Here is a 19,372-nt window from a genome sequence, read left to right as displayed (position 1 = left end):
TGTGATATGCGCAGCAGTGGTGCGCAAGACACCCTCAGCTCTGTTCTCTCCGCTCTGCAGAGGCTTTGCTCCAGCTTGGTTAGGTCAGTGTTAATCCTTCCTCCCTCTGGGAAGCAAATCTGTGTCCAAAGGAACCTGAAACGCGCCTTTGTGACCTGAAGTTTTTCCAGGAGAGGTTTGTGGACTGTTGTCATTCTTACAAGATCCTGTTTGTTCTTCAGACTAAGGCTGGAGCCTGGGAAGGAGATTCTGGTTTTGTGGGTCATTTCTATATGCCTGTTTATATCTCATATAACATGGGGGAAGTCCTTGGTCAGAATTTGAAAAATTCCCTCCAAATATCTTTTCATAATTTTTTATTCTGAAATTGAAAAATAACATCGTTTAACCTCATAAGTTCATCCTTCAGCTGAACCCTTTCAGAGGGACAGTAGAAGTAAACCATTAGGGTCAGAACATTAAGAACCTAATGCATTACTGCTTATAACCCTGGCACGGGAGCGAATCCAGGAGGAGGTGTCTTTCACAGGGGGAATCTGGTTGTGCAAAGATGGAAGCAGTTTTATCTCCAGACTCTTTTTCTTATATAGGCTCTCATGTCTTCCCACTGGGGTCCCTTCTTATGACCCAAGAAATTATGCTTTTCCCTTAGGTGGTCATTCTGCCAAACTAACACATTTTGATGTTTTACTGTGATCTTTACCCAAAGGAGGTCTTAAGACGCCTGGCCCCTTCTGGAAGGCAGGTCTGCAGACTGCATCATTTTCAATAGCTGTTTAACTGTTTTAAGACTTGAGTCAGCCTTCCCCCAAAATAGAAGCTTTTACCACCTTCAGTTTTATATTAAATTAGAAAGTTAGCAAAGTGATACTGATTTTTGTTGTTGTTTTTTTTTTCCCACACCCCAAGTTGTTTCTGAATTTCTCATATCCTGCTAGTGATTTCACGTAAATTAATACCTCTTTTTAAGATGATTGTTTAGGATATTAAGCAAACTATGCTTGTGATGGAGTTGACCCTTGAATGTGGTTAAAAGCAGATCTTTGCTATCATACTATTTATCCATTTTCACTTGATTAAAGTGCCAGTGGCGGTGTCCTTGCTTTGAGTGTTGTTAAAATAATCCCAGTGTCATTCTGCGTTCTATGCTTTCTGTTTGAGCTCATTCTTCCAATGACGGTGTTTCAGAGTTTCCATGCAGCATTTGAACATTGTGAAGAAAACACTGGTCCACACCGTCATTCCTGGCAAGCTGTATGGTCCCCTTGTCAGAATCAAGGGAAGAGGAAAAGAAAAATCCGTGGAATAGTGTTATGGGAGTTGAGGGAGAAAAAAAATTTTGCATTTTTAAGGTAGTCTTTGTTGAAGATCCAGGGAGGTTAGTAGCATCCTAACAACGTGAAGTGAACCCTCCGGACCTCTCTCCTGGGAACACGCGTGGCGGCCAGAGGTCCTGTGTTTCCCAGGACGACGCCTTCCTTTGTTGAAACCTGTTAGATCGTGCTGGTTGCCTGGTTTAGATTTCAGGGATTGCATTCAGCTTAAGGACTAACAGGAAAAGTTTGGAGGATGGTTTTCATCTACCCATCTGTATTGATGCAGAAACCATGAGCAGCTGAGAAGGAAGCTCCTCCTCAGTAACTTATTACGGGACCTTCTCATCTATCTTTGATTTTAATTAAGATTTTTGAGCATTATTTTATCCTCCAAGCAGATCACTTTTCATTACTTCCAAGAAATCCAGCCTACCATGGTCTGGTGGTACATTTAGGGGGCTGTTTGCACACACGAATCACCTGATTTCAGCAGGATTCGTTTTTCTAGGTTGATCACTCGGAACGCTGCATGTCAAACCTTTGAGGCGAGTACTGAGTGAGGCCCTCTTCACAGCCTGACTCACCTCCTGACATGACGCTGGTTGTGGCCTGCAGGTCAGTGTGAGATTGCGAGGCACCCAGGGCGGCTGGGGACGTTAGTGCGCGTGTAGTCACTCTGTTCCAGTCTGGCAAGTCAGGTCTTTGTCTGAGTCCCATAAATCAAGATCCCAGCCACGATCGGTAACCTCCTTGCAGGCAGGTGCCATTCAGCGGGGTCAGCTTCAGTTCCACAACTGAGAAACCCACGGGGCGTGGGGAGGGCGCACAGCCGGCAGCAGGGCCACCTTCAGACCCACCTCCAGACCTTGGAGCTGCAGCAGCCAATGCAAGGGATTTACTTCCTACTGAGCTTTTTATCAGCGTTTTCTTCTAAGTCTTCCCAGCACAGGTAAACCAGAAGGTTGGGGTCTAGTTAACTAGCTAGACCGAATAGACGAGGAAAGTGCTTTGAGAGAAGCAGCTCTTTCCTATCACTCAGAGGGACTGATGAAGTACCAGCTTTGTGCTGATTTATGACAGCTCTCTTCGGCAGAATACTTTTTTAACAACAGGTAAAGCAGAAAGGCTCTCCAGACTGCTTTTATAATGATTGGGCAGTGTTTGGAGAGGGTTTTTGTATGCCTCGTCAACCCCCTGCTGTGATCTCTGAGATCATGATTAAACGGTATTTATATGCTGCAAAGCATAACTCTTAAAATTAAAATTTTAAGATAATGTGCTTTTCTCTCTGTGCCTACATAAATCCCACTAGAATGACAGCAGAACTCATATATCTTCAAGGACACAGAGAACGAGACAGATGCTGTCAAGATGTCAGCAAAATTCAAAAGATGGAAAAAGCATGTAGACTTGTTAACCACTTTGACAGCCCAGACAGGGCTGAAACCCAGTGCCTGCAGACCCGGAATCCAGGCAGAGAAGGGGCCGCTTTTCCCCACAGAACACAGGAAGGGCCTAGGAATTGCAGTCACTGGCTACCTCGGGGGGGAAGCGGGTCAAAACAGGAAGATCCCTTTACATTTTGTAAAATTAGTAGCTGGACCCTCTCAGTGCCTTCTCCTACCTTGTGTAACCAGGTGACCTATTCCCTGTCTTCCGCAGCTCCTCTCTGGGGAGGTTAACCCAGAGATTTAGAGACTTTGGACTTAGGAAATTAGGCTCAGTGGAGGCCAGTAGAGAGATTCCCACATTGACAATAGGAGGGTTAAGTGAGAAGTACACACGTTTCACAGTGGGCAGGCTCCCCCTCTCTCCTCGCACGTGTTGCTTGAAGTTACTTGATGAAGAGAAAGCATCCGGCACCCGGGAAATCTACTAGCAGAGTCAAAGGGGAACCCCACAGTGATGGCGAAAGAAAGCCCAGAGCAGCAGCTACGCAGGAGGCAGAAGTCAACCAGCTTAGACTGGAGTGGGGGAGTAAAGGATTCCAAGGATGTTTCCAACAACGTCACCAAGAATACTTGAAGTGTTGGACCATGCGGAGGAGAGAGTCCCAGTTCTTGGTGGAGAGTGCAGTGATGAATGAGAGACAGGCTCTTAGAAAATGACATCAACAACAGCAAAATGAGGTGATGGTTCACTTAAGGGGAAACAAAAAGTTGACGAAGAAGCAAATGTAGCCCAATGCACACGTGGCTCAGGAGTGAGTAGTGTCTGCATAGCATAGCAGGGTAGGCGCTGACAACTGGTGTACTTCTAAATTGTGATTGTGATATAATTTTAGGAGGAGGATTGAAGGTGGCAAGGGGACTGATAGGGGTGTGTGTGTATGTGAGAGAGAGAGAGAGAGAGAAAGGAGCTCTTTTTGCAGAGTTCCACAGGTGAAAGTCAGTAGTTCATATTGAAAGTAGAAAAAAACAAAAAAGGAGTTGCAAAAGGTTAGCTCTGGATAACAAGAATCAGAGGTCAGTAAGTCAAAGGATTGTTATTCATTACATGCCTTTTGTAATTTTGATTATAAAAATGATAAGCCTGTATTGCTCTGATGAAAGTTGAAAAATGAGTAACAAGGAAAATGGACAGCATATTTAGATGGGCACTCATGAGGCTGGAATGATTTCCATTGACTGGAATGGTTTGCGTATCTTAGTTAACTTTGTTGGCAAATACCAAATAACAGGGACTTTTTTTTAAAAGAATTACAGATGTTCCCGAACGCTGTATTCTAGCAGTGATAGGACTAGACCACATTCTGCTGCTACTTGCTGTCAAAGTTTTCAGTCCATAGTGAGAGTGTTAGGTGAAAGAAAGGTCCTTTCATGGGAAACAATCCCTTATTTTGAGGTTGTCCTTGTTACTGATTTTCATGGAGTGATGGTGATAGTAGATCGTGTTTTGTTCTGTTTTAATTTGTTTCCTCACTTGGCAAAATGAAAGTCTGGCAGTTCTAGGTGGGTTCCCAAATCTCTTTTGAAAATTTTCCTATTCACAAAACTCAAAAGCCTGGTAGCCACTGGATTAGATTATTTAATTTGGCTGTATTGATTGTTCTGTATAAAATCTACTTCCATTTGGTTTGTCTTCATTCTTTGTCTAATGCATGGATATGACAGAGCAAATGCCATCCCTGGCGTTCTCTCTAAATGTCAGTCCCGCAGGAATCGTTTTTACAAGCCATTTATAAAAAGAACTCTGAATGTTCCTCAGCAAACAGGTTTTTAACTGTGAACGTTAACTTTATCATCACATCTGTGGTCATTAAATATAATTGGTCATTTTTCTCAGGTATTTAAAAAAATACTGCATGTAATTTACAAGGCCATTTGGAATTTATGGGGTTTTTTTTTTTTTTAATGTTCTAAAAGCATGAAGCTTCCTTTCTTGTGTATGTGCCTGTCATTTCCCAGAAAGTAAGGCTTACCAACAAGAGGGTCTAACAAGAGGTTTGGCAAGTACAGTCCAGAATCTTCTTTGAAAATACTGCTTATTGCTATATTCTGCAAAAGCATGGTTTAGCCATCCAAATCCAGACAAGTGATAAATAAGTCAGAGGATTTGGGTCTAAGAATGAAAAGCAAAGTCAGGAGATGGCTGTGAAGGAATGAATTTGAAAATCATGGCGCTAACACAGGTCAGAGACCAGTCACAGATGCCGAAGAATACTTTGGTGATAGAACAGACAGTAAAAGGCTAAGAAATGAAGAAAAAAAAAAAAAAGAATAACGTTGCTTGTTTTTAAATTCATGAACTCTGATATCTGTTGCTTTTTTAACAACAAAGCATTTATCAAAGTTGTAAAATTTATTGCTTATTTTATATTATCTTAAAACATTTAATGTATTTTTTATATATTATATATTATACATACACACACTGTGTAAATACTATGCTGTACTATGCACTTATATGTCAGTATGCATCCTAACTAGGGCAGCTACAAGCCCAGACTTTGACTTCAGACATACCTGCCTTCAGATCCCCGACTCTGCTCAGTGATCTTCGGCAGATTACTTACACTTCGTAAGCGTAGATATGTCATTTCTGGGGTAGGGGTAATAATACTTCTCTTGTATAGCTGCTGGGAGGAGCCAGTGAGGCTAAATGACAATAGCTCTTTGAGCGCAGCGCCTCGCATAGGGCGGCCTGATAAACAACCATCATTAGTGGGATTATCAGCTGCCGAGAAGTGGCTGGAACAATGTCGCAGAACTGTAGGAATCTCATGAAGTGACACATCAAGCATTCGTAAGTTTAAATCTCTATATCATAAACCAGGGGGTTTTGCTGTGTCTATTCAGTGATAATGTCATTGTAACCAGAATTTCAGCCTTGGTGTCCTGCTGGGTGACACGTGTTTATTCTGGCCCTTGGTGGGGTTTTGGTTTGTTTTTGTTGCTCTTTTTCTTACCACAATTGAAAATTTATGAGCCTTGAATAATTTTGACTTCTGGCTACTTCTGCAAAACAGGAAGATCTAGCAGTAGTGAATCCTCAGCCCCGCCGGGTTGAAATCAGGCCCCCCTGAGCTGTCGCTGCCCCACGGGCCGGAGCGTCCTCTCGTGCCCTGGGGTCTCCCGGCTGCTTTCCATCATTTGTGTTACCTGCCTACTGATGGGTCTTAGTCAGCTTTTTGATATTGGACCAGCATTTGCACTTGATACTCAAACCAATTCATTAGGATATGTTTACATTTTTTAAATTGAGGTATAATTAACAAAAATTATATTAGTTTCAGGTGTACAACATAATGATTTTAGCTTTGTATACACTGTGAAATGATCACCGCAATAAGTCTAGTTAAACACCCACCACCTTACATAGTTAAAAAAAATTTTTATTGTAATGAGGACTTTTAGGATCTCCTTTCTTAGCAACTTTCGAATATACAGTATTATTAACTATAGTTACCATGCTGTGCATTACATCCCCAGGACTTACTTGCCTTATGAGTGGAATTTTGTACCTTTTGACCCTTGTGCTCATTTCTCCCTCTCCCCAACCCCTCTTTTATCCATTTATCCCCCTTTACTTATCCATTCATACATTAATGGGCACTTACATTGTGCCCATATCTTGGATATTATAATAATGCCGTGATGAACATAGGGGTCTATATATCTTTTCAAATTAGTGTTTTTGTTTCCTTCAGATAAATACCGAGAAGTGGTACTGTTGGATCATATGTTCGTTCCAGTTTTAATGTTTTTGAGGAACCTCCATACTGTTTTCCATAGTGGCTGCCTCAATTTACATTCCCATCAACAGTGCACAAGGGTTCCCTTTTGTCCACACCCTTGCTAACACTTGTTATTTCTTTACTTTTTGTTACTAGCTATTCTGCCAAGTATGAGGTGTTACCTCGTTGTGGCTTTGATTTGCATTTTCCTGATAATTAGTTGATGTTGAGTATCTTTTCATGTGCCTGTTGACCATCTACATGTCTTCTTTGAAAAAATGTCTATTCAGTTTCTCTGTACATTGTTTAATTGGGTTGTTTGGGGGTTTTTGCTGTTGAGTTGTGTGACCTCTTTGTATATTTTGGATATGAATCTCTTATCAGACGTATGGTTTGCAGGTATTGTCTCCCATTCTGCAGCTTGCCTTTTCCATTTTGCAGCTTGATTTCCTTTGCTGTGCAGAAGCCTTTTAGATTGCAGGGTATAAAATCAGTATATAAAAATCCATTGATTTCTGTGCCCTAATAATGAACTATCAGAAAGAGTGCCACTTACGTGTTTTTGCTTTTCGTATTGAAAACATCATCAATAAGACCAATGTCACAGAGTTTACCTCCTATATTTTCTTCTAGGAGGTTTATGGCTTCAGGTCTTACATTCAAGTCTTTAATCCATTTTGAGTTAAATTATGTGTATGATGTAAGATAGTTATCCAGTTCCATTCTTTTGCATGCAGCTATTCAGTTTTTCAAACACCACTTACTGGAGAAACTCTTTTTCCCGTTGTATATTCATGACTCCTTTGTCAAAAATTAATTGACCATATATGTGTGGATTTATTTCTGGGCTCTCTATTCTGTTCTATTGACCTGTGTGTCTGTTTTTATACCAATACCATACTGTTTTGATTACTATAGCTTTGTAATATAGTTTGAAATCAGGGCATGTGATGCCTCCAGCTTTTTTGTTCTTATTCAAAATTGCTTTTGCTATTTGGAGTCTTTTGTGGTTCCATACAAATTTTAGGATTTTTTTTTTCTCTTTCTGTGAAAAATGCCACTGGAATTTTGATAGGGATTGCATTGAATCTGTAGATTGCTTTAGGTAATGTAGATATTTTAACAATATTAATCTTACTATTTACTTGGTCACTTTCAAATTGTTTCATCAATGTCTTTTAATTTTCACTGTACAGGTTTTTCACTTCTTTGTTAAATTTATTCCTAGGTATTTTATTCTTGTTGATACAGTTGTAAATGGGATTGTAAATGTAAATGGGGTTTTTCTTCATTTCTCTTTCTGATAGTTCATTATTAGTGTACAGAAATGATGGATTTTTATATATTGATTTTATAACCTGCAACTTAACTAAATTTTAAGTTAGTTTTAACTTTTTGTGTGGAGTCTTTAAGGTTTTCTATATATAATATGTCATCTCCAAATAGTGACAGTTTTACTTCTTCTTTTCCAAATTGGATGCCTTTTATTTCCTTTTCTTGCCTAAGTGCTCTGGCTAGGACTTCCAATACTATATTGAATCAAAGAGGTGAGAGTGGACATCTTTGTCTTGTTCCTCATCTTAGAGCAAAAGTTTTCACCTTTTCACCATTAAATATGATGTTCATTGTGGGCTTGTCATATATGGCTTTTATTGTATTGCAGGATATGTTTATAGTACTAACAAGGGGGAAATTCTTTCTACTTAAATCTTTGCTCAACAAAGAGCTTAGTACAAGTATCAAATCATTATGTTGTTTACCTGAACCTAATATAATGTTATATGTTAATTATACCTCAATTGTAAAAAAGGAACTTAGTGGCTATTTAGTATTTAAAGTTCTGCTTATACTTTATATACAAAATAAACTCAAATTGGATTAAAGACCTAAATGTAAGACCATATACCATAAAACTCCTAGAGGAACATGTAGGTAGAACGCTCTTTGACAGAAATCACAGCAGTATTTTTTGGATCCATCTCCTAAGACAAAGGAAATAAATGCAAAAATAAACCAATGGGACCGAATTAAATGTAGAGCTTTTGCACAGCAAAGGAAACCATCCACAAAATGGAAAGACAACCTACTGAATGGGAGAAGGTATTTGCAATTGATATGACCAATAAGAGGTTAATATCCAACATATATAAACAGCTCATACAACTCAACATCAAAAAACCAAACAACCCCAATTGAAAAATGGGCAGAAGAACTGAGTAGACATTTTCCCAAAGGAGACACACAGATGGCCAACAGGCACATGAAAAGATGCTTAACATTGCTAATTGTCAGGGAAATGCAAATCAAAACCACAATGAGATGTCACGTCAACCTGTCAAAATGGCTGGCATCAAAAAGTACACAAATAACAAATGTTGGAGAGGATGTGGAGAAAAGGGAACTGTTGGCAGAAATGTAATCTGGTCCAGCCACTGTAGAAAACAGTATGGACATATTTCTCCAAAAACTAGAAATAGAACTACCTTCCATATGATGCAGAAATTCCACTCCTGAGTATATATCAGAAAAAAATAAAAACACTTAATTTGAAAAGATAGATGCACCCCAGTGTTCATAGCAGCATTATTTACAGTTGACCAGTTATGGAAGCAACCTGAGTATCCATCAACAGATGTGTGGATAAAGATGTAGTCTATATAAATACAATGGAATACTACTCAGCCATAAAAAAGAATGGAATTTTGCCATTTGCAGCAACATGGATGGATGTGGAGGGCATTATGCTTAGTGAAAAAAAGTCAGACAGAGAAAGATCAATACTGTATGACCTCACTTATATGTGGAATCTAAAAGATACAACAAACTAGTGAATAAAACAGAAAAGAAGCAGACGCATAGGTATAGAGAACAAACTAGTGGTTATCAGTGGTAGGTTCACCCTTCCAGAGATGGAAGGGAGGAGGGGCAACATAGGGGTAGGGGATTTAAAAGGCGGGGGGAGGGGCTATTATGGGATTATATGAAATCATACACGTGAAGGAAACTTGGAAATTGTATAGCACTACAGAATTTAAAGAATCTGTCATTCAATAAAAAGTAAACAAAGGAAAGTCTGAGGAAAAATAAAGTTTTGCTTACATTTTGAATAATGATACTTGTACTAGCATAGTTAAGAACCTGTCCCTAAGACACGGCAGCCAGTCAAAAGGAAGGTGATCATGAAGGGGCAAAACCCAAAAGGGACCAGCAAGACCTCCCAGGCAGGGCCACTGCCTTCCCGCAACACAGAATGAGAGCAAGTCTATCCTTCTAGAGAAAACATATAAAGAGAAACGGCAGATTTTTTAATGTAAAAAAATTGCCTAAGCTCTTCTTTGCTTTTTCTCTCTGAAATCCCTACCAAATAAACGGAGAGCAACAGACAGACAAATAATGGTCAAACAATTCCTATATAATTAAAGGGGCAAAACCCACAAAGGGACCAGCAAGGCCTCCCAGGCAGGGCCATTGCCATCCCGCCTTTGTGCTTCTGTAAAACAGCTTGCTTCTAGGAAAACGAAACTTACCCCTAAAATTCCATAGTTTCCCAAAAGCTCACTCCTGATTGGTCCATTTCTAACACCTCATTTGCGCATGGCACAAACTTAATCGAAACCTGAGACCCCGTAAAAGTATGTGTAAAAGTGTCACGTGGTCTCTTGATGGGATTCAGGTTTCTGTGACAATCATATGGTGTAGAAAAGGCACTTTAGAAGGAATATGCTCTCTCTAAATAGTCAGGACACCTTATCGACCATTTGTAGCCTCAGAATGAGTGCATGGAAGACTGTACGTCGGTGAAAGTTTGGAGTCTTGTATCAGTATACGTGATAATTAGAAGTTACATGTTTATTCACTTTCAGGTGTGGTTTAGTGCATCTCCAGAGCTGCTCACCGAATCTTTCGGGAGGTGTGCGTGTTTAGTATCACGTTTGGCTGCATTCCTCTCCCCCTACTTTGGTGACGTTGAAGGCATGGTTAGTTCAGCTCACAGAGATACATTTGACAGCGGGCAGTCAGGCAGCCCCGTGCGTCCCTCCTCCCCCTTACAGTCTCCCTCTTTCCCTCTCGCCCCTTTCGGTCTTTTTCATATGCAACTTAAAAATGTTCATCTCTTAATGTATAGAGTCATGCCTGGAATCTGGCAGCAGGTAGTGATGCTACTGGTGAGTAAACCATGGCAGAAAAACTAGTGGGGGCGCAGGAGAAGGGAGCAGGGACCAGGGAAGGAACTAGTTTGAGAGCTTGACCAGATGATGTGAGATCGCTTTGAAGGGTAGCTGGAGAGTGTCCGATCTGGAAGGGCCAGAAAAGGGAACCGTATGCAGCCCTCTCCTAGCATGTACTTAGAGAATGAAGGCTGGAGAAATGGAATGGCTTGTCTTAAAAGAGCAAGTTAGTGACAGTTGGATGCCCATCCCCTCCCCCATCAAATTCTTAGATCCTGAGATTGGATCCATTCTCTCTTCTATTAATTTTTGTCTTTAAAAACTACTTGTAATATAATGTCACATATTAGATATTAAGAAAGTGTCTCGCCTATTGTAAGCAGGAAATAAAAAGCTGACTCCGTTAGCTGACTTATCCTCCATTAGGTCAGGTTCCGCCAGGATTAGCAGGACGTTCTGTGATCCTTACTCAGGGGCCCCTGAAGGTGGAGTGAACTTGTCTGCACTTAACGTAACGCCACCGCAGCGTGCAGAATGGACTCACGGGAATTTATTATGTCATGAATCATACATATTGTTCTTCAGTTTCCCTCCCAGTAAGGTGACGGCACTTATGTTAATGTCCCTTGTGGTTCTGTGTTGGCTCATCTACGCAGTGGAGTCAGACCCTTAATGGTTAGGTGTTTCTGCCGCTACTGGCTGGCTTTGTAAGTGCCCTACAACATGAGGTGAGTTCATTTCCAGGACACAGATTGACTCTGTTTACACGATAACAGGATCCAAAAAGTAGATCTGACTATACATGTGGGGGGAAAACCCAAACTCCAAACAAGTTACTTTATATTGAGCATGCTTCTGTCACCCTGGATGAGAGCTGACTGCCGACAGGGTTTCTCGTGAATACGTGCTCTTTAAGCTTGGGTCCATAAAACTTTCCACGTTGGTTACAGGAACACACGTCGGCTCAAAGGAGTCAGTTCCCAGGAACTCATCTTAAGTATGATCTTCTCCCTGAAATGGTTCTCCCTGTGAACACTCTGTGGTCAGAGTTTCAGGCTGTTTATCTTTTTCACTTCTGCTTGGCAGTTGCCTTCTGCCACTTAAAAAAAGAGAAGGCATAGCCCTCACCCATAACCTTATTTGAGGTGTTGTTCAGATGTAACCACTCCCAGGGGCTGAGGGGGTAAACAGAGTCAACTCTAAACTCTGGTTTTAGGGATGCCTTCTTTAATGAGGGAGTAGTGCAGTTTCTCAAAATTATTTTAAGGCATAAGAAAGAAAATTAAAATGGAGGGCCATTGCTCTAAGATATTTTGAGTTTTCTAAACAATTTGAAATTCATTTGGCAACTTGGGTTTATCATTAATTTTTAACCAGTGTCTTTTTCAAACACAGTCTTTCTCTGGTAACATTTTCCATAGTGGTGCACATTGAACTCTGTACTCAAAAATTGACTTGATCTGAATATCTGCATGAAGCAGGACTGCAGTTGAACCAGATGGCCATGGTGTTGATGGGGTCATAATTCTTCTTGGGGACAGATTCCACTGTGGTCACTGTCAGTCTCACTATGGGAGACTTTTCATAGTGATTCAGGGAGCACAGAGAAAGGACAACCAGTGGAGTTTAGAGATGATTGAATTAAAATACATGAATTTCGTAGATTGCAAAATATATTTCTGGAGAGAGAGAGTGAGAGAGACTCCTGGTTACACAATGCATGGGAACATGGAAAACTTCAGAGAACCATGTGTGGGCTGTCAGTGACGGTGCTAAGCCTTGAATAAAATTGCATTTTATCATCTTGATGAGAAGCAATCAAAAGTGAAGAACAAAGACTTAAAAGTAAATTTAGGCCAAAATACCTTGATCTCTGTAATGTAAGCAATTCACTTTGCTTTCTCATTCTTAAAAATAATGAACTCCAAACGTGCAGAATCGTTCTGTCCTGGTTAGTCTCATTGGAGGTATTTGATTGTTGTCTAGCTCCTGGGTTAAGTTGCAGGAATTTCACTTAGGAAAAAGACAGGTAACCTTGCAAAGCAGTGATTTTTTTTTTTTTTAACCAAGGGTTTGTATCAGAACCATATGTGGAACATTTGGAAATATTCATGTGTAGGTTCCTAATCTGGGAGTCTGATTCAGTAAATCTGGGATGGGGCTCAGTGATCAATATTTTTTACAATTCCTGGGCTGATGCTGGCATGTCCCCTCATACTTTCAGTTGAGGGCACCACAGGATAAGACTGTGTTTCACCTGGGGACTGACTCTGGAGATGTTTTTGAAAAATCAACCCCTGGGCATGGTCATTCAGACATCCGTCTTCCACGTGTACCTGTTGTGTTAATTTCCTAGGTCTGCTGCAGCAAGTGACCACAAACTTGGTGTTCTGAAACAACAGGAATCTGTTCTCTCCCAGTTTTGGAGGCTGGAAGTCTGAAGTCAGGGTGTGGACAGGGCTGCGCTCCTCGGAGCGTCTAGGAGCAGATCTGCTCCCCGGCTCTTCCCACACCCGGGGGTTGCTGGCGTTCCTTGGCTTGCATCTGTATCACTCCAGTTTCTGTGTCCATCTTCATGTTGCCTTCTCTTCTTCTGCCTTTCTTAAATCTCCCTCTGCTGCCTTCTTCTAAAGAGACACTGCTCAGCCCAGATACTCTCCCCATCTCAAGATCATTAACTTAATTGTGCAGCCAGACTTTTTGCCGTTTACGGAAACATTCACAGGACCTCGACCTCTTTGGGAGCCCATTATTAGCCTGACACAGCTGGTTATCACCTCACTGCGTGTGAGTCATACGGGCTGCTGTGGCCCATTGAGGTCGACTTGGTGCTTTCTCCCCTTAATTACCAATTCATGGCCCCAGAGAAATGGCAGCCTTGCGTGACAGTGTTTACCCGCAGGTCTTGCTCTCTTGGAGCTAGGTCGACGACCCCTCACATAGCTAGAGACAAAATCATGGATTATCGTAAAGGCTATAGAAAGATTATATCATAAAGTGATTCTGGAAAGTCCCTTTGTAATTTTGCCATTGAAAAGGATGAGGGATGACACCCGCTTTTTAGATTTGTCGCATTGTAACAGACACACAGAAAGAGGACTTGACCTGCAAGAGGGCAAGTTTGTTGAATTTTGTAAGATCCTTTGTATAGATTTTTGTTGTGTGACGTGCAGCTGATGGCGTAAGAATAATTTTCTGATTTGAAACTCAGTTATCTCTTTAAGCAAAATGTTCTCTTGGGCAAAAAAAAAATGTGAAAAACAAATTGGATCGAGGGCAGAATTGAATGTATTGAAAAATTTTTAGTTGCTTAGATATTGTCTTCTGCCTTTCTGAACAGATCTTTTTTATCTTTACCACGTTGTCAGATTACTCTGGTTAGTACTGAGTGTGATGGTCCATGAAGAACCTTGAATGATCTGTCCCTTTTCAAAAGCCCACCATTACTTGGGGCTTCAGAATGACTCCTACAAGTTAACAGAATCCGTTTAAAGACGCTTATCCTGAGGCTGGAGTTAGACGTCCACTCTCCTCCTCTGTGCGTGCAGCCTCGTGAGACCTTAGCTGTGTGATAGGTTGTTGGAGTCTCCAGTAAATTTGAGCTCCTCAGAAAGAATATCCATTTTCCAGAATGGTCTCTGTGCCTCAGTTTACCCCACATTTTCATTTGATGTTCTGTTATTTGTATTTGAGGACGTTTTACCATGTCCTGATAATGGTGGAATGTGTCCTAAATTTTATTAGCTCCTATGCTTATTCACGGGCTGCAGTGGCCACACTGGGAACTCCCATAGAGTCTGTCATGACACCAGCTAAGGATACACGCACTGAATCTTAAGTAATATAAAACCTGCGAGCTGAGCATATTTGTGCTGAATGGGGAAGTGTTTTGCTGCACCACCAGTGTGCAGTCTTTCCGCTTACACACATGGATGGCCTTTTACACTTGGGCAAGACATATTGAAAGGCAGAGGAGAGGCGTGCCAGGCAGTCCTGACTCCGCTCTGCCGTGGTACCTGGGAACCGTTCTGAACCTGCTGTCTCCTCATGTGAAAGATGGGGGTTTGGATGGCATCTGATTCCCCTGCCCCATCTCAAAGTAAAGGAAATCTTTGCTGGGTCTAACAGGGCCAGGTCCTTATTTAAAGTAAAGTGCTCCAGCTCCGTCATAACATATCACATTTAGTTGTCCTTTCTTCACCGTGATTGGCTGTTTGGGTTTTATACCTTGGAGATGCACTAGTGTTTTCTTTCTAACATCTTACTCAAAATTAAGAAGCTAGAGGTGTAGAGGGACAGTTTCTTGGGTTAATTGTCACAGTGGACAAGGAGCGTGTGTGTGAGGCCGGAGCTGGGAGAGTCAGGGAGGCTGTCTTGTGCCGACTTGACTGTATCACTGTTGTTACCAAGACCCTAAAGCAGCCTTCTGTCCCCTCCTCCACCACCTCACACACACCAGTACAGCACTCACCAACTGCAGAGCAGAATTTTGAAGTGAGACCAATAAAAGCTGCTTAAGTCATTGGTATAGAAACTCTGAAATTACTCAAAGATGGTTTCCCATGATCTGGCTGAAGTCTCCCTTCCCTGTCTCTTGCTCATTAAGTTGTTATGAAAACAGTTGTATTTATTCCATTAATGAAAAGGTATGAATATTGCAGTATACAAAGTAGTGAAACTATAAGACCATATTTTGAACAAGAAAAAGAGTACGTGGTCTAATTTTAATCACAGCCTGTATTTTACTGTGTAAAATGTAGTGCAGTGTGTCTTGTTTGTATGACACATTTTTTACGTGGTGAGGACTCTCTCTGTCTCGCAGAACGCCGGCCCCTCTGTGCTCTGTAGCCTCAGCCGTGTCTCCATTATTTCTGTGGCACCAGTGAGGGCCACGGGAATGGCCGACTCACTCAAGCCCTTCAGCTTTGGTCATTTGCTGAATTCAAAATGTGGCACACATTTTGGCTGAAAAGAATAATTCCATCTTGTTTTCTCTCCTCACAGGCTCTGTACAACTCGATCAAGAATGAGAAGCTTGAATGGGCAGTGTAAGTACACTGGGTGTCAGCCTTCTAGCAAACGTGCTACCAGCCCTCTTCTGTCTGTCTGTCTTTGTGCCTTAGCGGCCACCCCGAGGAGGATTCAGTGTGCGCGGCCAGCTCTCACTTCACCCTGGGGTCTTACCTTCTTCTTATGAGACACATAAACCCTGAGTATCCCATGTCTTTTTCTGACATGCAGCAGGCTCCGATTCTGCTTTTAAACTTTGCTGTGCTTGTATGCAATCAATTAGCTTTGAATGTATCCTTTTAAAAAACAGCATTCAAAAAGAAAATATGATAAAATTAGATAAATTCCAGAATCTAACCAAAATGGTTTTGGTACTGTATCCTTATTCTAATTGTCTCCTCTTCTTATCATCATAGATCAAGGTTTGTAATCCTGTTCCCTGTGACACTAATTGTACCAGGGTATTGAGAGATAAGCTTGAGAAGTGATGGGTTAAAAGAAGCTAATTTTTTTAACCGAAGAACTTCCAGGAGTTTGCACACTGCCAATGTGTATTGTCAATCTCCAAGCAAGAAATAGAATTTGTAGTATTTACTCAGCCTATCTGACAGTAAAATGTCATGTTTCAAGGTTCATACTTCGGAGGAGATACTATTACAGATAAATTATACCTAACTCTGTGTAGGCCAACAATTCTACTCTTATTAAGTTTCCACTAATCAATATAGCAATTAAGAATTTAGTTTTTTAGAAGTTATTAGGGCAGAATCTTTACTAAATTTCTAATCAAGTTGGCAAGAAATTAGGTGAAAATGTGTTTTAATTAGAACTAGGTGTGAATTTTATTTTTGGTTTTCACTGATATTAAGCGTTCATGAATATCCTTCTGCCATGTAACCTAACATGGCATTCTGCAAATGAACTTAGGTTTACCAAATCGTAACTTGGGGGATCAGTCTTATTAACTCATATGCCCATGGGGGGAAAATGGTTTAGCAGTTGACTGCATCTCACATATAACATGCTAGAATGAATAAAAAAAATCAATACCATTTGAATTGTTTCACTAATTGTAAGGGAATACAGTACTGTTTTAAATCAGAGATTCGAAGTTTGAGTTGCGACTAATATTTGCAGGTATGAGTGATGGCTTATGTGTCTCTGTGTATGTACATCCCAGACTCACTTAAAGACAATATATCATTTCAAGGAAAGCTTATTAAAATCAATAAGAATTCAGGGCCCCAGATCCAAAGTGACCCCTTTTGGACGTATCTCTCGTGAATTGAAAGTGAGTTTCCTAGAAAAATTTCCTAACAGATATACTCAGACTCCTGCTGAATTGTTAAAGGCACATCTTGACCTTCACAGAATATCTTCTCTAGAAACAGTTAATAAAAAATGCAATAATTATAAACATTCACATTAGAGGAGATACTGTTTTGAGGATTCCTTTGTAGATTTATTTTTAAAAGCAAATAGATACGCTTCTGAGGATCAGTTTTGTAAATCTGGATTTTTGATGCCTTGCATTTGTCGCAGTAGGTTTTATTTCCGTTTACGGGTAAGCGGCAGTTTGGTATAAGAAAGCTTTGTGTTGGGCCCTGTCCACGGGAGGGTGGGAGCTTGCCCAGGAACTGGGTTCTCCTGTGGGTCTCTTGTCGAGTCAGCGGGGCCTCGTGTCCAAGAGCCAGACTCCAGAGGAAGACAGGTGTGGGTTTGAGCTCCAGCTCGGTGATCCATCAGGCCCCAGTTTTCTCTTCAGGGTGAGACTGTGAAATACTCGAAAACAGTAAGCATAAAGCAAGTTATCCCTCAAGTGGTAACGAATATTACAGCTTTTAAAGCTCTGACTTCTGTCTTATTTGTCATTTTCTTTTTTACTTCTCTTGTTTGTAATGCTTTCTTACCCACATTTATTCTTTATCATCTACAAAGAATAGGGCAACACAGTAGTTTATTGTATAATTAACTTTCTTCACCTGTAAAATGAAAAGACTGGGTGGAATGGTCACAGCTGTCCTTTTCAGTTTTACTATTCTGTCAATTTTAAAATTTTATCATTTATTTGTATTTCCCAAGCTGACGGCTTGTGGAAAGAATACTGTCTCTGAAGCACATAAAACAAAAAGGGCTTCTGGATCCTGTGATGTACTCTTTGAATTTCTACAGAAGGTAGAGGGCCAGTGCCCCAGCCTTCTTGATCACTGAGTCCTGTTTTGATCACGGCGTACCTTTTAACAGCTGCTAAAGCTTGTGTTCCCCAGAGCAGCCGTGGAAAACCCTGTGGCGCACGTATCAGTTTATGTGATCCTTCAGATCACGGGCTAAGCTTTTTCCTTGGTAAGTAAGCGTGTGCCTGTGTGTGGTTACACAGACACCGTGCTCCCCCAGTTCTCCTGATTCCCCTCCAGTCTCACTTTCTGTGACTCATTTTCCTCCCATTATCCATTAATGTTGGCACCTCCCAAAGATCAGAACTTAGAATTGCCTTTTTTCACTAGTCCCGTTCTCCACAGCTTCATTCACTCCTAAGACTTCCTCTGCGTCTCTGTAACGGTCCTTCTGTGTGTGTGGCTCTGACCTCTCTCCCAGGTGTCAGTTCCGCGTTTGCAGTTTCCTGCAGGACATTTCCTCTGGCACTTAGCACTCGCCAGGCTCTGAACTTGTCCCATGTTCTCATGTCTATTAATGACACCAGTTTTTTTCCCGGTTATCTAGATTTTGGCCTCCACGTCATCTTTGACCCTGTCTGGCCACCTCGTTTGCTCCCACAGAAATGGCTCTCACCGAAATGGCTCCCACCGGTGCCTCCCCGTCATTCCTACTCCCCTCTGAGTCAGGCTGCCTCCAGCCTCTTCCCTCTACCCTGGCCTGTGCTGAAGCCCTCCTCTGCTCTAAAACTGCCATCAGACCCCGCACATTCTGCCAGTAATCGATTTTGTTCCACGAATATGCCTTCACACAGCCTACATTCAACTAAGCTGCCACTGGGTGCCGCACCATGTCCTGGCCCCAAGGCTCCCGGCCTTTTGGACAGTGCTGATAAAGTAGCGTCTGCTTAGAATCCACAGCCCTACCTTCCCTTACAGCCCAGCTCATAACCTGCTCCGTGAACACTTTCCTGATCTTACCAACTAGAAATGATCTTGGCCCTTAAACATCCATTTCACTTTGTCTGATGGCAGCATCGTTTCTATTCCCCATCACAGCTATGGGTAGGAATTCCATTCAGCTGTTAGCTCTTTAAGGAAGTGACACATGTCTGGATTTGTCCCTTTATATCCTCCTTTGAAGAGCATAGTGCCTTATATGCAATGACGTCTACACAAAAGTCTATAGAAAGAGTCATAACAACAGTGGAAGGAACTGCATTTCCTAAAGGATCAGCCTGCAGCTGTGTGAGACAATAGTTATGGAAGAAACCCTGCTGCAAAATCTGCAGGATAATATATACCTGCATGGGAGGTGTCTTTATGTTGATATTATTTTATTTTTATTGAAGTGTGGTTGATGCACAATGTTATATAAGTTACAGGCATACAATATAGTGATTCATAGTTTTTAGAGGTGGTACCCCATTTATAGTTATTATGGGATATTGGCCATATTCCTCATGTTGCATAGTAGATCCTTGTGGCTTATTTCATACATAGGAGTTTGTACCTCGTAATCCCCTACCCCTATCGTGCCCCTCCCCC

General features: G+C 41.3%; 1 protein-coding gene across 7 annotated transcripts in view; it reads left to right on the top strand.

Moving 5' to 3' along the window:
• The window catches only part of PSD3 (pleckstrin and Sec7 domain containing 3), a 598,663-nt gene that overhangs the window by 438,676 nt on the left and 140,615 nt on the right, over positions 1 to 19,372 (top strand). For all 7 annotated transcript variants that reach the window (XM_074353657.1, XM_074353661.1, XM_074353659.1 and 4 more), the window contains one exon: positions 15,666 to 15,709. In XM_074353657.1, coding sequence (XP_074209758.1) covers positions 15,666 to 15,709 — 44 coding nt within the window. The remainder of the gene's footprint in view (positions 1 to 15,665; positions 15,710 to 19,372) is intronic.

This window comes from Camelus bactrianus, chromosome 26, assembly GCF_048773025.1.
Source record: "Camelus bactrianus isolate YW-2024 breed Bactrian camel chromosome 26, ASM4877302v1, whole genome shotgun sequence".
NCBI classification, from domain to species: Eukaryota; Metazoa; Chordata; class Mammalia; order Artiodactyla; family Camelidae; genus Camelus; species Camelus bactrianus.
Note: the sequence above shows the minus strand (reverse complement) of the source record. Positions and strands in the feature narration are given on the sequence as shown.